At 41.6% G+C, this 19535-nt stretch overlaps 1 protein-coding gene across 1 annotated transcript in view; it reads right to left on the bottom strand.

The window, feature by feature from the left end:
* The window catches only part of MLLT3 (MLLT3 super elongation complex subunit), a gene marked incomplete at both ends in the record, with an annotated part of 103295 nt that extends 85163 nt beyond the window's left edge, over positions 1–18132 (bottom strand). Inside the window, one exon of the mRNA XM_079548264.1 lies at positions 17709–18132. Coding sequence (XP_079404390.1) covers positions 17709–18132 — 424 coding nt within the window. The remainder of the gene's footprint in view (positions 1–17708) is intronic.
* Positions 18133–19535: the final 1403 nt, after the last annotated feature.

The following is a 19535-nucleotide window of genomic DNA, read 5'->3' as shown; positions in this document are numbered from 1 at the left end:
TGTGTCAGTGTCACATATAAATCTAGGAATTGTACCTGCCCTTAGACAATTAACTTGGTTCACTTAGCTCAGAAGAAAAAATGACAGCCCTGAAACTTCAGTCTCCCTGTCCATTCATTCATGAGTTCATTCATCATTTTTCTACCTGGACACCTGGCTGTTGACAAACGCACAAAGCATACCTTCCCTCCATAGGATGAAATGGGAAGTAGTAGCAAGCCCAACATTTATTATACGAGCTTTTATAAAAATATTCTTCAAAATCCCTCAAATTATTTAAGTGAATTCTTTAAGACAGCAAATATTTGAAAAAGCATTTAAAATTCAAGAACTGAAAGATCAGCGTGGGCTAACATCTGTATACTGAACATGTTTTGAGCAGCCAACATATTTTTTAACCTACTGTTTAGTTTATGTTCATCAGTTCTAAGGCCAGGATTCTCAATCTGCCTGAGAACTTGATAAGACATTTCAGTTCTAAACTAAACATATTTCATTTTTAAAGAGATCACTGGATTGGTTTCCAACAATACCCTACAATGAAAATACACTTTTTGCAACAAATTGTCAGAAAACACTTGCATCTGACCCTATCCACATCACTATAGATGCATGATAAGCCAGTTGACCATTCCAACCAAGAAATTTTCAGACATGCCAATTGAAAAGCTTTCTCCACTTCTAAAGTGCTTCAGTAGAACACCTCTGTATTCTGTACTTGCTTGTTAGGTCAGTCCTGATGTCACCAGAACTCTCCACAACTCTGATCTGACATCACGTTTCGTCTTTCAGACACCAGTGGTTTGGGAGCAACCAAAAACAGAAAGGAGTGGACTATTCTGTTAAAATGCTTCACAAGATAATAACCAGCTTTACTAGTGAGAAAGCATTCCCAACGCTTGTGTTTGCACTCTGCAACAGAAAGTCAAGGTTGTGGGGGTTTTTGCATTGCTAGTTAGGCAACTCAACTTTGAATCATACACAAGGTCACAGACAAATAATGGAAAGCAACATCTTTTTGTGGGGAAGAAAACATCATATAACCATGAAATAATGCATTTTGAAGGCAGATGTATAGGAAAGGCTTTTGAACCAGCAGGTACAAAAACATATACGGCAATTAGCTAGTGCTCCACATTTTGCTAATAACATTTAGATTTTGCCAAGCAACTGTCAAGAGTCTTCACCTTTGCATAAAGCAATGGTGTCTGCAGTACTCTAACCCATTCAGATCCTACCACTGCCAGCAATGTTAAAAAAAAAAAAAAAAAAAAAAAAAAAAAAACACAAAAAGCAAAAAAAAAAAAAAACAGGATTCCAGGATTCCTAACACTGTTTCTTCTTGGATTCAGTATTATTGAAGAGATATTAGATGTGTCTGATATGGTATAACAAGTCCTGGAAGCAGTACTGGAAGTCCTACACTAATGTGTTGCAGATTCAGGACCAACAGATTCATTTTACTTTCTTGGGTCTAAGAGATGATAACCTGCAGCATAAGCAAGCAAGCAAGCAATATAGTAAAAGAAATCTATCAAGTATATAGACTTCACAGCAACAAAAAGCCTCTCAGTTTCAGATATCTACAAAACATGCGCTGCCAGTATAAGTTCAGTAACCGGCAATAAAAACATTCACTATCAGAAATAAAAAGTTTATATTGCTTTTATGAAGTCAGGACTGTTTCCAAAGTATGAATTGATGTAGGAAAGATGAAAAATTAATTCAGCTTTAGTATGGATCAATTCTGCTACAGAAAGTGTTAAAGTTGCAGTTTTATTATATTACTATGTACCTGTACTGAGATAAAGCTTCAGTCAGTGCTGGCCTCCTGTGTTTCTGTTTAGAAATTAACATTTAAAGAATAACTATAACATGAAACAATCATAGAACAGAATTACAGAATATTTTGAGTTGAAAGAGATATACAAGCAATGAGAAGATCCAATTCTTGGCTCCATACAGTACCACCCAAAATTTAAGCCAGATATCTGAGAGCTGTGTTCAAATGCTTCATGAACACCATACTCAGTGCTATGACCACTGCCCTGGGAAGCCTGTTCCAGAATCTGACCACCATTCAGAAGATTGAATCTTCTGAATGAAAGAGATTGAAAGATTGATCACCATTGAAGAGCTTTTAAATGTTTCCCATCACAGCTTCATGCCATTACTCTCAGTCCCACCAGTTTTCATTCAATTAAACTTACCAGAGGCAGACCAAATCAAAAGTGAAGTCATATTTTAATTACAATCCATCTTCAGGAGGGAGATTGATTATTATTATTATTTTTTAAACACAGTCAGATGATGCGCTTTGTTTTAAACATGCATCCTACCTCATCTGACTTTAAGTCAGAAGAGGGAGTCTTGTTTTCCTTTCCAGCTCTCAGCCCTCACTCCCACCTCTCCAATTAGCACTGGATGCCTGTAGTTCTATAGCCAGTCACTTCAGCCCACGAACCCAATAGAAAATGACTTCTCCAGAGCTCAGAATCAGAAGTAGTTGGAAGGACTTAAAGTTCTTTCCTGTTGAATGAAGGTCCAGCTCACACTGCTGTCACATGAAAAACAGCAGCAGTTCACATACAGAAGAGCACAACCATCTTTGATAAGGAGGAATAGAACAAAAAAAAATTTAATAGGAGGTATTGAGCTGCTCTGGAAGAACATATCTTCAGCCTTACCTAAAGCACAGTAAGATTAGTCATATGGGAATTCAGCCTGGTAGGTAAGCCCACAACCTGCATTTTTCACCAGGTATTTTGTTTTATAGATGTTTAAAAGGAATTATGTTCCTTTTCGCTATAAAATTTTTACAGAAAATAACGGCATAGCTGTAGCACATTAGAATGGATGGTATCAACAAGAACTCTTGTAGTGACCCATTACTATTTAAAGCATCTTAGGCACTCAAAGCTCAGAATAAGAACAGATACACTCCATATTTTTCTCTGAGAACTACACTGCATTGGCAACAATAACTAGCAATGAAAAATAAAACTCTTCAGGTTCCCTCAATTATTGTATTAAGACTAAAATAACCAGATATGTCATATTATTTATGTTTTAGGAGCTGACAACAGAGAAGTAACTAAACAGAGTATTCACAAAGGCACTTCACTTACCGTATGCTGTGCACAGCTCCTTGGCACCCTTTATGCAATGAAGAAAGAGGCAAACTACAACTGCTAACTGAAGCAGAAGTACTTCTTCTCTGGAGAACTTAATACAGTTCAGAGATTCTCACCAACCAGAATAAATATTACTACCTTTTAATTGAAACCTCTTTCAGGACACAAACCAATTAAGAGCTCATAAAAACGCGTTAGTAGGAATGTGCTGGAAGTTCTTCATAGAGGAAGAGTAACAGTGTGAGATTCACATAGGTAGGCCAATATTAGAGTTACTAAACCTTGTGCACGTACTATGCGAGCAGCATACAGCTGTATTGACCTCATTGCTTTTTAAGATATCCTTAATGTCTATCCAGGCACTGGTGCTTTTGAGAACCAGAAAGAGCAGGGACAAAGAAAAAAAATAAAATCAGACATGCCTAATTTATAAAAATAGTTTGGACATTACCATGCACTTACAGCAGCACAGGAAGAGCATCAAAGTGGAATTTTGCAGGAATTATGCACCCTCCTATTGTTTTTATGGACCTTAAATTCCCACCCGTAGGTTGGAACACTTTTTACTCTCATCACGATGAATGTTTTCAGCTTTATTTACAGAGCAGAGGCTACTGCCAACTAGGTACCAACTATCTCAACAATCCTCATTTTGAGCAACACTAATGCCTTGATGCCACTGTAATTGCAGAGTTCTATATCAGTTAGCAACTGGGTTTGTTACTTTCACAAACGAGATGCAGTTTCATGTCTTTATGGATACATATTCAGACATGGCAGTGGCTTTAGGGTCAGTTAGGAGAGCCTGACACTTATTCACATATTTTTAAATGCTTTAAATGAAGGAAAGAAGGCCTCCCAACACTTGACATGACCATAAGCCAAGGAACAGTATCCCAGAGAATACTTTTTTACATCACTCCTCTAAACAAGGTACTAGTAATTCCTCCAACGCTCCTATGGCAAACCCATTAAGGCTGCTGCATTGTAGAAAGATACTGCTTCCTGGGTAGAGAACATGGTTCTAAAAGCAAGTCACATAGAAGCTCACGTATCCAAGAGTTGGACTGCTGAAGAACATCAAAACAATCAGCAAGTGAGTCAGGATTTTAGTTGCTCCAATAAATCTGGACTGCAATATAAGGGTGAATTATGTGTAGGCTGGTGGGTCTATGGCACCTCAGGCTATCGAAGGAGAGATGCAACATAAGGATGGGCTCAGAATCAAGGGATGGACTTGACCATGGACACGCTTTGCACAAGTTTTCTGTAAATGTGGAATATGCAGCAATTAAGCAAGACAAGAAGATAAAGCCCCCCTGGTATGGAGGACCTAGGTACATATAGTGAGTTATACAAAAGGATGGAGAAGTCCAACATGCACCTCAAGTAGATTTGATATGAGCTGAAACTATTCAATTATTTCAATCACACATTCACTAAATATCATAATTACTATGTTTATTATACATCATATCAATGACATTACAGTAATAACATTGATACAGTGGTACTGAGAATTAATCTTGATGGAAACAGTAGAGCACAGAAGTGATGAGACCAAAGCAAGCTTTGGCATTCAACAATCCAGCATCACACATCATCTCTCCTGTCTGGAAGGATCATTATGACAGAGGGAGCCCAAAGTCAAGGATTAAAATTATCTCTGCAGACATTTTAAAGGGATAGTCCAGAGACTAAGGGAATGATCTCTCTTCAGGTATCAAAGGACAGGAGGAGCAAATAACAACAGTGGAAATTTTAAGATCTAAGCGTGTTGGAGATGGCATAGAATAAGTGATGAATAAAGACTCTCCCAACCCAAGCCATTCTGTGGCTATCTTAGGCATCAGACAGCTAGTGATGAGTAACTTCATTGTGAATGATCTGTTCTGTTGACTCTTTTTGCTGTTACTAGATTTGTTTGTTAGCTTTTTCTACTTCTTCCCCTCCCTCCCTATTTTTCCTACTTTTATTTCCTATTTAATTGTCTCATCTCTCAAGTTCTTTCATTTTCCTTACTAGTTTCATCCCCATCCCACTGCAGGTTAGTGAACAAACAGCTCTGGGGTGTCTAGCTGCCTGCCACTGAAACTGTAACACTAGGGTAATCCACAGAGTCACAGAATTGTAGGGGTTGGAAGTGATCTCTAGAGATCATTGAGCCCAGCCCTCCTGCAAAGCAGGCCCCCTGCAGCAGGCTGCACAGGTAGGTGTCCAGGCAGGTCTTGAATATGTGCAGAGCAGACTCCACAACCTCCCTGGGCAACCTGTTGCAGTGCTCCCTCACTCTCACAGTGAAGAAGTTCCTTCACATATTGGTGCAGAACTTCCTGTGGCTCCAGTTTGTGGCCGTTTCCCCTTATCCTGTCCCCACAGACTGCTGAGAAGAGGTTGGCCATGTCTCTGACTCCCACAGTTAGGATACTTATAAATATTAATGAGAACCCCTAAGTAACTCAATATAGTTAACAGAAAACGAACACAAATACAAGTAAGTTGTTGTCACCAGATGCATGTCAATATATTTTAAAGCAACAGAACACTCAAAAACTCATTACTCAGGGGGACCCAGTGCCTTCTTTTTTACCCTCAAGTATAATAGCCAACATGTTTCCAGGATGTCTTCCCCAAGCAACTGAGAAAGAATTCTACTATACTTTCCAGTCTTCACTTAGCTGCTGAGACTTGAATCACACTTGGGCATGAATTTAGTGCAAGATTTTCAGAAGACAAGGGGATCATACATATACTTCTAACATAATATGACTTCTTTCTAGTTTCCAGACTTTGTCACCTAGAAAACTTACTCCAGCTACAGCATAAGTTTCCATGAATTTACTCATCTCACTACTCAGCAATTAAGTCCGTTTAATTCTGCATGTTTGATTACATGCTTTTGTACTACGAGAACAAACAGTTTCACAGAGCAAGTACAGTATTATGCATTCTTAAAGTAGACAGGGTCCTCATTAACTTTACTTCAATAAAAAGTTTCCTGAACTATTTCCTTCTTGTTCCTTTGAGAAAACAGAAAAGCAATTTTCATTTACAACTTAGTTCCTGTTTTCAAAATACCCATTCAACTGCTTTTTTTTTTTGTTTTTTTTTTTTTTTTTTTTTTTGTTTTTGTTTTTTTTAAATGTTAGAGATAAATGGCACCAAATTGTCAAATAACAGCTATTTTCTGTGCTACCTATACAAATAGGTCTGATTTCTGGCAAGCCATAAAACAATTATGGCTGAATTCCTTTAGCCCTTTGATATCCCAGCTTAACTACAGAACTTCAAAGCCAACTTGGAGAAATGCTAAAAACTAACTTCAAAAAGACAGAGGGCAAATGAAACATCAATTCCTGGACATTCTAACAGGAACACATAAAAATCTTACCGTTGGGATAATCATATTTGAAAGGAAAGTTGTTCAAATATTCTTCTGGCCCAGTAAGGAAATCCATACACCACATTATTTTCATGAGCCTTGCATCATCCCCATCAGTTAGAAACTACCAGTTGGGTTTGAAAAGAAAAGTTCTCTGCCTCATAAAAGTACAATTTAATAAGACCTGAACTGTAATCCATCTGCTTGAGTATATAAGTACTAGCCAGAGTTCATTATTCCTTTAATCCAAATAAGAAAACTATTCTAAGTTTGTTACCTCACATCAATACACTAAGCTGACTTAACTGTTACAGGGAATGTGTAACATACAGCAACTGCTTAAGTCAACACTGCTTCACGGAAAGCAGAGACAGGGATAACTGGGGAAAGCTGACGGAAAGCATACCAGATGTGTTTTTGATTCTCTAATATTTATTTGCAAGTTTGGAAGCCCATTTTTAAGTTTAAGCATTCTTCTCACCTTCTCTGGCATGAAAGACAACGAACGGAATGGGGAACAATCATAAACAGTAAAGGGAAACAGTGAAACTACCTAACAGTGCAGTAGAAGATATTATTTCCAACCAGCAACATTACCAGTGATAAATTAGAAATACACTGATAGTCCACTGTAACATGTAGCTAATGATATGCTAAAAACTAAAAAACTAAACTAAAAACTACACACCTGATGTGTGTAGACCATACAAACTGCTAGGCCAGAATGTTCCTGCACTCCTGTCCCATTTTTTCTTCAACACGGAGTAAATTCATAGGCAAAACATAGAGTGCTACATAGAGTTAATACCATCCTAACAAAATACATAATTTTGGTTTTAATCCTTCCTTTTAAGAACAAACAAAAACCTGACTGTCTCTAGCACAGGAAAGAGTTGTTTCATAAAGTCCCCATGGAAAACAAAACAAAAGGAATAAACTGTAATCCATGCCTTTTCCCGATTTTCCTCTTCATTCTTTCAAGGCACTTCTGAAGAAACAACCTCTCATGATCATGCAGAGTTTTGCCTAATTTTTTTTATGAAGTCCGCTATTTTCAACTTTGGCAGGAAAAAGAGTTGTCTTTGAACCACAGCTATGTGATTAAAAGCTTGTGTGTTTTTTACTTATTTTATCACTAATTCACTGTTAAGCTGGTGAGACACCACATTGCCTCTGTGAAAATATTTTATTAGAGAAATAGTTTAGAGACCAGTTACTTAAGATTAATGGAAAGTGTAACAAAACATTTGAAAGAAGATAACCCTGTCTGGAAAGCTGGAAGAGGAAGGTAAACTAAGCCATACCTTCAATGCCTTACTGTATGCCAGTCTTTATTTGCTTCACTGTTTTTCCATACAATGACATAGATGCCAGTTTTCGTTTTACTGAGTAGTATTATTTTCAAATAAGTAATGTGACAGAAATTTGCGGCAGAGTTTAGATTACACGACTGATGCCTGAAGGCAAACATGCTGATCTAATCACTGCATTGAATTCCAAAACACTTACGGTTCAAGCGAAAAAAAAATAAGCTGTTAAGCTTCTAACACTACAATACATATGAACACATTTATGGACTATATGGTAATTATATACCTAAACATTAACATTTACATATTGAATGCATAATTTGAAGGACATACAAAAAGCAGTGATCAAGACTTTGATCAAGAAGCTGTTGTTAACTAGACTTCAGTCAGAACACTAAGAAAGAAACTAAAACCAAAATGTAAAATTTTCAGTAGTCTAGATACAAAGTGACAACTTCCCAGATTCAAACCATTCATAAACACACAAAAGAGAAACCAAAAGCTTTTAAACATTTCACCTGAAGTTGACAGACAATTTGGACTATATAATCAAAATATCAATCAAGTCAAACAAGTACTTTGTTAGTACTCCAGTTTCAACAAAACATGCAGCTCAGCCATTAATATAGAAATATCCATAAAAACCAGTATTAGTAGAGGAGTATAACTAAGCAATTTTTTGTTACAGAACTTGCTGTCTGCAGCCATTGTTTAACCTTGCTTTTATAATACCAAAAATTCAATTAAGTAACCTAAAGCAGTTCTGCTCCAGGGAAACCAGACTATTTTTATTTCATTTCCAGGCAGTGGAAAGGATAACAAAAACATCACACAGCTTATTTGACAATCTTTCTTTCTGTCAAATTTAAAATCTTTACTCTTGTATACCTTCAATGGAGACATTTAGCTTGTTTAGAAATAATTTTGCAAGTAAAAATTAAAATTTCCCATTCCATACCCTAAAACGTGCTCAACATTTAACAAAAAAGCCTGAAATATATTCCAAAATAATTGATGACTACCACTCTAAGAACAGACTTTGAATAAATGCAGCATCTCACAAATACTTTCAGGTTTCTTAAAGTAGAGGCATTTAAACACAGTAGGTGTAACAACTTGAACTGCTGGACAGCTACGGAATCAACTCAAAAATGTGGTCAATATTTGTCAGAAGTGTTTGGATGTTGGTATTTGTGGTGGGTTTCTGAAATTCATCATCCCGTTAAAATTGTTTGGTCACTGCTTGTCTGAGCAACAAAACTGCAGTAATCAGATTCACATAGAATATCATTACACAAAGCTCCCTGCAGAAGCATCAAGACTGCAGGTCACTGCAGCTTCCCTGGAGTTATTTCTGACCTCCTGGGGTGTCCGGAATTAAAACCTACTTCCCTGCTAGGGCAAATGAGATCCAATGCAGTACTGCATTAATGATGGATAGGGCAACTCTCCTTCCACCCACTCAGTAGAAGAGTGGTGCTACGACAGCTCAGCAATGCTTGCAGAAGCAAACTAATCAGCTATACTGTTGCCAGGCTATTTTATTCGATTTATATTCAAGGGTTGGTCTCAGTGTATTTACACGACTGCCAAAGGCCCACAGAGAACTTGCAGAGAATCACTTCACAGTAAATGCAAATACCTTGCAGCATTTGTTACAGTGAGCTACAGGTAGTTTCCTACATTAAGATGACATGCATTTATTGGAGCAGTATGGGGAAGATTTGCTGTAAAGAATACTAAAAGCCAGTCACCTGGTAAGAAAGGATGCTAGTTCAGTAAATAGAAATGTTGGCTGTAACAGTGCTGCCTTCTCATACTTACAAATAAGAGACAGACAAGGCTAATCCCACATGACACAGAACTCATTTAGATGTTCCAGTTATCCTCTTTATTAAGCAAGGAAGTGCACTGGTTCTCACAGCAAGACCAACTTTAAAAGAAAAAAATCTTGGACTGAGAAATCAAACTCCCTAAAGTATCTTTATTCTTCAGTCAGTAAAGACACCTAGCCTATTGTTGCCTCTGTTAGCCCAGCTCAAACAAGCTACCGAGCAGACTGCAAGTTACAGGTAAAATCCTTTTTTGCTGAGGAGACATCACAGCAATGTTTTGCTGAATGGGATAATATCCGGCTCAACAGAAAGGAGGAAAAATTTTCAGGAGTTGTACTTTTGTTCTGGCACATTTGCTAGGTTCAAGCGCAATTCACAGAAACCACAAACCTTAAAAAGACATTCTACAGCAATGATAACAGCCAGGCAACAAATTAGTAGTTGACTGTCAGAAGGATTTAGAATTCTAGCGGCATATGAATTGTATCACAGATGAGAACAGATTACTACAGCTAAGGCAGGCAAAGCTGTAACAGAAGCAGCATCAAAACATATAAATAATCTTCATGTACTACATAATTCATGAGATTTTCTGCCACTGAGGTAGCACATAGATTTCCTTCTAGACTGGATTTTTAAATGAAAAGTAAAAGCTTTGTTTTGCTTTACAAAAAAAAAAATTTCAAATGCTGTACATGCTTGTTACTTCCAGATATTACTACTATCGTTAGATTATGTCTTTATTTCTCGATATCACTTATTTGTGAGATGACTGAAACGTATCTGGTTTGAGTTTTTATGCTGCTGCTTTGATACAAGAGAAGGAATAATTACTGATACTACCACAACTCTGCTCCCATCCTCTGGTCAGCCTCTCAACTAAGGCAATGACTGGCACCAATACTGTCAGTGTTTAGTTTTCAAGCATGTGAAAGTTCTCCCTCAAAATCCAGGTGTGAATCCAGCACAAATTTATCTGCTGGCAGCAGAATTCCAATCCTTTTTTGTTTCTCCCAGCACCATGCAGTCAGCCCTGAGTGAGCTCAGAGGCAAGAACAAGCGAAACAACAATCCCGAGCACCAAGACTACAGCAAGTGAACATACACTGTGCACATATCCTAAACGTCAGTAGTACCTTGAATGCCTGTGTGGCCTTCTGATAACAAAAGACATCAGCTGGGTGTTGGCTGAAAACAGCTAGATGCTGGATTTCGCTAAAAACAACAAAACCGTGCATACTGTTACCTGCTTATTTCCCCAAGTTCACGCTCCAAAATACTGCAGTGATGGCTTAAAATTATGAGTATGCTGTTCCCTTTTCAGTAAAGCATGATGTCAGTGCTGTGACCACTCTGGAACAGCCATGCTATAAACGGATTTTATCGAGTGCTTCAGTAAAACACTCACCTGAAGTAAGACTATGCGCAAAGACTGTCATTAAGTTTTGGTCCAGTACTGAATACCAAGATTTACCTATTCAAGAGGATAACATTTACTAAGCAAAATTCCCCAGTAAGACTTTGCCCTCTTTCAACAGAAAGGCTCCTCTGAGTTACCACAAACATTTTTCAGATCTGCCCCACTTCCCACACGCGATGGAAAGCTCCAAAATTCAAAGCCTCCAGCACACATTATGGAAGTAGTTCTGTCTCAACTGAATCTCAACTTTACTCTTTTCTGGATTATCTGTCCTTTAAAGTTAGCAAGTGAAAGGTAAAATAACACCTCCCACTAAACATACACAGAAGTAATACTCAATTTCCCTCACAAGTCTACCAACACGAGCAGCTATCTAAAAGCCCTTGTTTCAAGAGATATTCTGTGTTCATAATACTTCTGTTCAGTCACTGAGGTGCAGCAGCAGCAGGCCACACTGCCACAGCAAGCATGGTCCAGCAACAACAGCAAGGCACAGGCCAAGGCTCCCCTGAGCAGACCCTTCTGCACCAGTGCTCCGCACAGGGGCAGCAGCACAAGCTGGCTGATGAAATAAACTTACCAATGACTGACTGAGCCTGCTAGCAGCAGACTTATCTGCTAATGTGGCTTAAAAAAAACAACACGGTACAATTAAAAAGATGGCACACCAGAAATAAGCAAAGGTGGTGTTGCTGTTATTTTTGTTTGTTTTTTTAAAAGAAGTTTTAACCAGCAACATTATGTTTTTTGAACCATGTAATAAATAGCATTAGTATTATGTATTAATATTTTAGCTGTATCTTTTAACTGCAGGCAGTAAAAGACACTTAGAATTTCCCACACAGAAAGTACAAATATTTCAAATACCACTCTGTTCTTCCTCCCTTTCATGAACAAGAAACCACAATGAAAAGCCACGAGAAAAACAAACAAGCAAAAAAAACAAATAACATTTTCGATGAGAAGCCAAGTGTTTCCTCATCCTGCTGTAGAACATAATTTTCATGCAAATGTACACAAGTGCTAGAATTTGATTGTTACTTTGTTCTCACACGTTCATCAATCACTGCTGGGAAGTAAAGAAGTAGAACAATCCCTTACAAACTAAACCTAGCTGTTTTAAACATAACGATGCTCAGCATAAGAATTTAACAAAAATGCCGCAGCCTACAGACTGGATTAAGCCTTTATAAATTAATCTGCACTTTCCTTGTCTGTTTGGAACATTATCAGCTATGTAAAGTTTTTAGTCTTTTCCACAGATCCCGACACAACAAAGAACAGAATGACTCTCTAGCACTTCATTCCAAAGCCTAAATCAAAGACAAAACAACCTCAAATCCCTAATCACAGTGTACAACACTGTTTAAAAGAACACTCCCTATACCCTTAACAGTACCATGAAGAGTAACTGACCAAATTAAACATCTTACAAAGCACTAGGTGGAAAAAATCCCAACTGTATCTGAAGCTCATTTTATCTATCCTGTAATAATAAATAGATGGATATTAAAAATAAACAAACAAAATCTTGCTCCACTTTAACTTTCCCAAGGATATAAACTGTACAGCAGTAGACAGACCAACAACAACAAATAGCAAATCCAGTTGTTTTCATTTTCTGGAGTAAAAGCTAATAACTTTAACAGTCTACTGATTTAACAACGTTGAGATCTTCCCATTTCTCTTGTGAAGATGCAGCAGATCTCACCTTACACAGAACATCCTTAGGATTGTTCTGTGTTGTGATTCACGATTGTCCTGAAACTACAATTCACTTCCTTCCTTTTAACACCTTTGAGTCTTAGTTACAGAGTATCAACATTCTACCTTTAGAAGAGACCTAGCCACAACTTCCTAAACTAAAAACACTGTATTAGCCATGAAATGCTATTTAAAATTGACACAAGACAAATTCCATAGGCCTTCACTAGTAACCTAGGCTCATGAAATCAATCAGAACAGATACAGGTCAGCACCCCTGCAAAGACATGCTCTATAGGAATAAAAAAAATCTAGCACAAACTTGACATTCTATCCAGAAAAGTGAAAATAAAAGCTACAGAACACTTAATTCAACCACAAATAACAGGTGTGCAAATTAAAGTTAAAAAGCATAACTTAGTGATGCTTGAAATATTGCAAGTCTTGTTACTCACATGTACAGTTACAATGATGCACTACAGACTGCACAGTCACCGATTCCTGTCTGTAAGGACAGATCATCACACTTCAGTCTTCCATTTAAACTTCAGTTGAACTAAACTCAATGCAAGTCACCCCACACAGCACATCACTTCTGATAAAATAGATGTGGTTTTAAAGAAGAAAATGGATCACCAGATCTGTTTACTTAGAAAACATCTGTATACTGCTCAATCTAGGAATCAAGTCTATTACACTGTATACTTCCAACTAAAGCATCGACATGTTTAGAGACTTACCAGAGAAATAAAATTACTTCTTAGGACAAGGTTTTCCTAGACAAGTAGCATCTTACCGTCAGTCCTGCCAGTACTCAGCGATGGCACTCATGTAATGATGAAACTTGAGAGCATCAGTAAATTCAGCTGCTTCTCATTCACTTTGAGAAAGAACACTGTGAAATGCTCTTGTAACTTACGCTGGACTGAATTACAAACTGCACTTGAAAACACCAATATACCCATAAAGCTCTTCAGCCTCTTATTAAAGCAGTAGCTACATTAAATCTCAAGAGTTTCCTGTTGAACAAACATGTCCACTAGACATCAGAAGTTCTCTCTAGCTGCAGCTGAAATCCACTGATAAGCTAGTCCTCAGCCAACAACGCTCTTGAAGTTAAAACAGCAAGGCCTGCCATGACATTGCATTATCAAACCTAGCACTGTGTCAAAAGTGAACCTGTAAGACTGACAGAAAAAGAAATTCCCATCTAATCACATGTGGTGGGCTAGGCAGACATGGGAGGAAAAAAAAAATTTCCAGGGAAAAAAGAAAATTGAAGAACTACAATTAACTTAAGTTCTTAGGTTATTTAGGCACACTCCTACTAAAATGTCTATCAGAAAACACAAAACAACAACAACAACAAGTCAATAATATAAACGCAGATTTTCTAAAGAATGTTATGGCAGAATAATAAGCAATTCCACTTCCATCACTCAAGATGGTTTTGTGGTATGACATGATGTAGTAACAATTGCTGCTCCCAGGACCACAAAGAAAAGCAACACATTCCACTTTCTAAGCTACAATCTTCCAGTGCCCAAACCTGCATTTTCACACTGTTCTTAGCTCAAAAGTATTAGTTCACCTCTTTTTCAGGTAGATTTTGTTTGTCAAGACTTATCACTACTTAATAGGAACTTAGCCTCTGAGACCATATCAGTTCTAATGTAGTTTTTGACATGTACTTAAAAAAAAACAAAAAAAACAAAAAAAAAACAAAAAAAAAACCCCAAAAAAACACTGAAGGGTATAAAGAGAAGCTTTCCCTTACTGAAATGCTGCAAGATAAATAGCAAGTGAAATTGCTGTTGTGGAGCACCAACACTCAGATAAGAAAAGTAATGAAGTATTTCTAAATTTCTTAGCCACTGAGGAAATGAGAGATATTATCAGAGAAGAGCACCAGCTTCTCTCTTCTGAACAGCTTACTTGCTGGACCAAAACTACCTATAATCCAGTGGCGCATTTTGCTCCACAGACATGCTTTAGCCTTGGGTCAGAGCACAGGGAACCAGGAAAACAGGGAGAATGGCTATGTGCTCCTTTGTGCGAAGACAAACTGAAGCACTTGGTCACCATAAGGCAAACAACCGAAAACAAAGAAACCACTTCCAAGCTCAAGTTTTTAAGGTGAGACACAATAAAAGATGAATGAAACTCCTTCTAGGTCACTCCAGTTTATACACACATTGTTCCCTGCCAGTCACCATCACTATCCTATCCTGCCTGCACACACACTGCCTTATCTGTGCTCCAGAGGCCAAATGCCATTCCTAGCTGTGCTCCCACCTTAAAAATGATGCAATTTCAGTATACTGGACCCAACTTGCATGCAGCAGCTACTAGTAGAGCAAACACACGAGCACAGCTTTGTTTGCAAACTGACCATCATCCTCCAGTATATCCAAAATCCTGGTTCAGGGAGAAGAGAGAAACAAAAACAACGCTGAAGCCAAACAGACATTCAAACAGCTATTCTCATGAACACGCAAAGCAAGTGCACTGAAAAGCTGCTTCAGAAAATAATTCCTCTCCTCCCTTGATGTTTGGAATGACTGCCAATAATAAGAACTGAGCTGGCAGCAGAAACACATTATGAGCTAATAAAACCTATGATTGCCTATTCATTTATTATTCTTGAATTGATCCGAGGTTTTAACAAATAGATTTAATGAATTAGAACTTTTTCTAGCAAGCACACATGTTAGAGTGGCCATTCACAGCAATAATCCAGAGATACAAAGATTACTCACCAAGAAGTTCAGTTTTACAACTCATCAGTATTCTGACACTCATCATTCAGAGCATGGTTCAGGATTAGTTTGAGAACTTACCATGCATCTTCTACTGGTAGGCTAGCTTATAGAGAAGGATTAAAGTGTGTAACAACTTCCAAGAGAGTGATGGAGAGGAAGTAGCTTGACTAGCACTAGTAGCAAACGCATTACTCCTGGTGAGCATGCAACATTTCAGCTACAGTGTTGAAGGCCACCTGAGGTTGAATCCAACTAGCAGCCCTGACTTACAAAGCAAGAAAACCTAGAATATTATCGACCAAATCTTAATTGTATTTGGAAGTTAAAAAAAAAAAAAAAAAAAAACACACACAGAACATTTCCATTTACAGGGCACATATCAGCACCAGCCTATTAAACACAAGCATACTAGATGACTCAAACACAGCAGCACCGCACTCCTCATTTCCACTGTGATTTCAAGAACCTGAGATTTCTAGTGCTTGCCCTAGCACACACACTCCTGCAGCTTCAGGAGGCTAGGCAAAGCCTAGGAGCAAGCAGAGTGCTCACCATATGGTCTTACTGCAACTGCTCCCACCAAAGACAGCATATCCTGTGATCTGAGTCATGTGCAATCACAATATGACAAGTCCCCTCCCGAGCTATATAAGCTGGCATCTTTCCCAGCAGTTGCCACATCATGAAAAAGATGCACATAAATAAAACTCCAAACACTTTAAAACAATAGCTTAAATGACTGCATAACTAAATTCAGCAGCTGGAGGCACAAAGCATTCACAGAAGCAAACCATGCCATCTTTCACTTGCAGAAGTCCTCAAATACATTCCTATTACCAAGATCCACATCACTCCTAACCTGGATTGCAAAGTCATGTCTCCTGAGGCCAGACAAAAATAAAAAAGAAAACACAGAATAGGTAATAAAAGCAGAGAGTGTCATAAGCCTCAGCTAGGCAGTCACAGAACTTCAAAGTATTAAACCTACATTCTATCACTGCTTCTAACACACCACCCCATCCACTGTGCACAAACAATGCTAGTTTGCCTATCAGGCTACTCAAACCCATTCTCAGTTTTTCTTCCAAGCTATTCAGATCAATCTAAAGCCACGCTTTTCTACACAAGAAACAGCGGGAAACAGGAAGGAAAGGAAGACTTCACTGTGCAATCTGGGCAATTTATTTCACCACACGTGTAGCAGTACTGCATATATGCCGTTAAAAACTATTTGTACAATACCTTTCTGCTTTCACGTAGGCTGAAAAAAAATGTACTCTGCTTTACAATGACAAAAATAGAAATATTTTTAGCATATATTCTAGAAGAGAATATCAACATCAAAGTGTTGCATTTCTTACAGTTCATTTGGTTAAAGCGAACCAAACATCCTCGAGGAATCGAAAAAAAACAAAACGGGTGCAAAAAATATGAAAGTCCCAGTTTGAACCGAGAAATGTTAAATGAGAATATGTGTTTTAACCTTGCCTCAAAAATCTTCCCCATTTCAATACAGAGAAACGTCCCGTCCTCCACTTCCCGAACACCCGATTTCCCCCAGGTACTCCGGACAGAACAGACTCCTTTCGATGTCATTCTACGGAGCGGCAGCTCTATGTGACAATAATGACTACCGATCCGACGAAAGACAACTGCAAACCCTCGCGCCTACACGAGTGCATAAACCTTCTCACAAACAAAGCACCTTCTTTTGTTCACACCGTTACCTCCGCTAACGGCCACAGCGCTCAGGACAGGACCGGATCGGATCTGAAGACAAAAGGCCGCCGCAACCTCCCGCACGGGCCCGGGCGCCGCACACGCTCACCGCTCCGCAAGTTCTCATCAACGCCGGACGCGGCGGGGTCGGACCGGCGGCGCGGGAAGGGCGAAGGGCCGGAGCGGCGCAGCCACGAACCCGACCCGCCCCGGCGCAGGAGGGTCCGGAGCGTCCCCGCCTGCGGGAGCAACGCGCGGGCCGGGTCCCGGAGGCGCTCGTCCCGCGCGGCCGCAGGTGCCCGGGGCGCGGACCCGCGGGCGGCTGCGGCAGCTCGGGGGAGGCGGCTGGATCCCTCGAGTCCGCGCAGGGCGACGAGCGGCCCGCGGCGCCGCCGCTTTTGTTCTGCGCTCGGCGGCCGCCCGTTCCCCAGGACAGCCTCACCTCTCTTGGGCCTTGGGAAGCTCTCATGCAGGTGGAAGACGACCTTCTCCACGAAGTGTTGGATGTTGCTGTGCTCGGGCCCGCGGACGAACACCATCCAGTCGTGGGTGAAGCCCTCCACAGTGGGTTTCTTCCTGACCTGGGCTCGGTGCCCCAGCTCCAGCTTCACCTGAACGGCGCACTGCGGGGAGAGGCGGCGGGCGGTCAGCTCCGGGCGGGCGGCCAAGGACGCGCACCCCGAGAGCCGAGCCCGCGCCGCGGGCACCACCCAGGGCAGCGCCGGGAGCCGCTTCGCGGTCGCGGTACAGTCCTGCTCCCCGCGCCCGGAGATGCCGCGCGCCGCGAGCAGCAGCCGGGAGCCCGGAACGGGGTAGAAAGAGCAGAACCGAGGAGGAACGGGCCGGGCACTCACCGCGCTGGCCATGCCTGGGGCGCCGGCTCCGCTGGGCGCTCACCACGGCCCCCGCCCCCACCCCGCGGCGCTAATTCATGGAGATGAAGGCGCGGAGGCGGCCGCGTAGGGCGGCAGCGGCGGGAGTGCGGCGGGCATCCTCTGCCGGCCCGGTGCTGCTCTGTGGCGGCAGCTGCCTCCGTCTCCTGCGCGCCTCGCAGCGCACCGACCCCCGGCCGGCCGCGACGGCGGCGCCGGCCCCCCTCTCAGCGCTGGCCCCTGCCCCGCCGGCTGGATGAGCGCCCGCCACGCATGCGCACCCCCCGCTCGGCTGACACCGAGACACAGACATAACAGTGCGCGGAGGGGGCGGGCACCCGTGCGGTGCGGACAGCCAATGGCACGCGGCGGCGCGGCCGCGAGCCGCCCGCCCCACCCCGCCCCGCGGCCCTTAAAGGAACAGGTTAAGGAGGGTGAGCAGCCGCGCAGCCGGTGAGGCGCCGGGCGGGAGGGGTGCGCGGGTCCCTGCGTTACAGGCACGCGGTGAGAGCGGCTCCCGAAGCTGCCCGCGCGTCCTCTTAAGAACCGCTATTAAGAGCGGGCGGTGCGCGGCAGCCCGGTGCCGGCGATGTGGCGCTCAGGGCCGTTCACCCGGCTGCGCCGCTGACAGCACGACGCTGCGTTTTCAAAACTCAACGGCGGCCGCGACCAAGCCAGTGCCAGACGCGGCTCAGCGCGGAGCGGCGCCCCGGGTCGCGCTGTGGGCAGCGGGGCGGCCGCCGCGCGTCGCGCCGAAGAGAAGCCCTGCCCGGCGACGTTGCCGTGCTCCTGGAAGCGCCTCCCGGTGGCGGCTCTCACCCCGCGGATCCCCGCGTCCTCCGTCGAGTTACTGAAATGCGAGCGCGACCATCCCCCGATTCCACCGAGCCAGTGCCGTATCGTACACGTAGTTGACTCGATGCCCACTCCCAGAGGGCTGGATGCGATTTGTGAAAACGCCACCAGTCACACAGTAACTAACCGTTCACTTTGCTGTTGTATGAACATCCATGCCGTATGCCTACAGTGTACAAATGTTGAGGCTCATGTATTTTCTGTTCATCTTTTGTCGGGCTAGCTAGCAAGTCAGCAGCTCACACTGTGTCCACAAACCTGTCAGAGCTGACTGATAATTTGAAGACTTCACACATGCCATAATAATTAAAAAATCTTAGTTAGAGTTGGAAGAGACCCTTAGAGGCCATCTAGTCCAACTGCCCTGCAATGAACAGGGACTCCTACAGCTCAGTCAAGGGTGCTTGGGGCCCCATCCAGTGTGGCCTTCAATGTCTCCAGGGATGGGGCTTCCACTGCATCTCTGGGCAACCCGTGTCAGTGCCTCGCCACCTGCACTGTAAAAAACTTATTGGATCCAAACTAAATCTCCTCTCCTTTAG

Source organism: Tetrao urogallus (assembly GCF_951394365.1).
Source record: "Tetrao urogallus genome assembly, chromosome: Z".
Taxonomy (NCBI): Eukaryota; Metazoa; Chordata; class Aves; order Galliformes; family Phasianidae; genus Tetrao; species Tetrao urogallus.
This window is presented reverse-complemented; position numbering and strand designations above follow the sequence as displayed.